This window comes from Pelophylax lessonae, assembly GCF_965119305.1.
Source record: "Pelophylax lessonae genome assembly, chromosome: 7".
In the NCBI taxonomy this organism is placed as follows: domain Eukaryota; kingdom Metazoa; phylum Chordata; class Amphibia; order Anura; family Ranidae; genus Pelophylax; species Pelophylax lessonae.
In genome coordinates, this window is record NC_138774.1 from 184,382,490 (window position 1) to 184,384,954 (window position 2,465).

The window sequence follows — 2,465 nt, forward strand, 5'->3', positions numbered from 1 at the left end:
AAGTTCTTGTCTCTGTACTTACCTGCTATTCTTCCTGAAGTCAAAATGACTCCAGACCCAAGAACCAAGCAATCTCCCTTTGAAATGTTGATAGGGAGACCCTTTCCCAACCCCATGAATCCATTAATTCTCATATCTGGAGATCTGCAGCAGATGCAAGAGGAATATGTGGCAAAATTAATTAAAAAATTAAACAGTGATTATCGTGATATTTAGCTCTCGTTTCCTTTGCCAACAGGTGCACCGACCCACCCATTCAAGCCTGGAGACAGAGTCCTGGTGAAGGCCCTCCATAAGCTGAAGTCACTAGACCCACCCTACGGACCTCCTCCAACAGTTCAAGCAGTGACCAGAACAGTGGTATTGACAGATGACTCCCCGGTTTGGATCCACGCATGGCGACTGAAGGAAGCCCCACCTCTGGACCCCACGACTGACCGAAGATTGTGATGAGCACCAGACGAATTCCAGTTGGATCCAGACAGACACATTGGTACAATGCCAACGGACACCCCTACTCCTGAAAGACTTCCCATCCGTGAAGCAGTGGTACTCTTTGTAGCAAGCTCAACACTAGTAGCCACTGTCTGGTTACTTACAACATGTGCTCACCACCCGGAGAACCTCTCCTCATTATGCCCTTCCTCACCCCAGGACATGAGAGAGACACGAGACATTCATGTCTCCACTTTACAGTTGAAGTCAAGCCTATTGGACACAAAGGACAACATATGGATGTTTATTGCTGCCAACACACTGAACTCTTCTGATTTTTGCCTTTCTGATCACTACAATTCCAATGATTTGTTCTCTACCTGTCTGCTAGCTGTTCCTACCCCAGTTAATGTTTTAAAAGTCTATTATAGTGGGGTGTGGGCCGACTCAAGTATGGAAGACACTAATGTATACACTCATCCAAATCCATATGCTCATCGTAGTGACAGATCCTCATATTCACTCACAGAAACAATGGTAGAGGTAGATACAGGATATGTAACCTCCGCTGAGGTATGTTATAACATGACCTGCAATAGAAGTTATATCCCTATGTGCACACAACCAAGGCGCCAGCCTACATACACCTTAGAATATAATGTCACCTGTTTAGAACCTCGTCTGTGCAAGTCAGTTACCAATAATATGACGTGCACTCATACAATAATGCAACCCAGTTATGTCAAGAATGTCCAGCTCCCTAAGGGATGGTTACTATCATGTGGGACTCACAGTTGGACATATATCCCAGGAGGGCACATAGTGCTATTTTCAGACTCTAGGTGACCCCACCCTTATGAATAAGGTTGGGATCAAAGGTTGGGTTGAAAGAGTGTATCAATGTGCCTTAATGAAATATTAAATTTCATGATACCAGAGAAAATTAATTTCAGCTAGTGCCCACTTTCCAATGGAATGTGGTCCCTTGAAATTACATATTAAACACATCTCATTCATCCTGGACACTTAACAGTTAGGCTCCGCATACAGATTACAGACACATCGATAAGTGTTTACATATTAAACACATCAGACAGCTGAGCAGAGACGGAACGGCTTTTCCACAAACGCAATTTCAGACACACTACACCCCACGTTTACAGCAATATGTTAGGGAAAACAAAAGCCTTTTCATGTATTGTCTTAGTAGATATATTCTATTGTTAAACTGACCCATGGATTGTACACTAGTTTGAACTGGTTTTTCCCTCTCAAATTTCCCATAAATATGTAAGCCGAAATGAAATAAATTAGATGTATCCACATTAAGCTTAAGTGCTGTATGTCTTTGCATCTCCTGGCCAGCAGAAGGAAAATTCACTATACAGGGGAGTTAGAACTGAAGGGTCTTAGGTCCGGGACCTAAATGCAAAATCATCTTGCAATTGCCTCCTGACGTAAATGAGCTAACAGTACGGTACGGTTGGCCTGCAACTCACACAGGATTATGAACCTTACTTCCGTAGGTGTCTGGAATTAACTGTGGCTAGCAACTGTGTTTTATGGGGAGACTGATTGATCGTTCCACAGACCCTCCGGAGACACATTCTGGACTTGCTACATACTGGTCATCCCGGGGGCACACGTATGAAACAAAAGGCCCGAGGCTATGTGTGGTGGCCGAACCTAGACTCAGATATCACGACATATGTGAATGCGTGTGCTGGATGTGCACAAACTGCAAAAGACACTCCTCGAGGGTGCGTCCAGCCCTGGACTTGGCCCACGGTTCCCTGGTTTCGCCTACACTTGGACTTTGCAGGCCCGATCAGAGGACACACCTTTTTGATCATAATTGATGCCCATTCAAAGTGGCCTGAGGTCATTCCTGTTACCCAGCCAACGACTAAGGTGACAATTTCCATACTGTTACATCTTGCTGCTACGTTTGGATACCCCAGAGAAATTGTCACAGACAATGGTGCACAATTCACAAGCCAGGAGTTTCAGAGTTTCCTGACTGCCCACAA

At 44.6% G+C, this 2,465-nt stretch overlaps 1 protein-coding gene across 1 annotated transcript; it reads left to right on the forward strand.

Annotated features, from left to right (window-relative positions):
• Positions 1 to 498: 498 nt before the first annotated feature.
• Positions 499 to 1,281, forward strand: LOC309560560 (uncharacterized protein; the record flags this gene model as incomplete). The annotated part of the gene is made up of 1 exon (XM_082264186.1): positions 499 to 1,281. One exon carries the CDS (start codon positions 499 to 501, stop codon positions 1,279 to 1,281), a length of 783 nt encoding a protein of 260 aa, XP_082120312.1.
• Between the last annotated feature and the right edge of the window lie 1,184 nt (positions 1,282 to 2,465).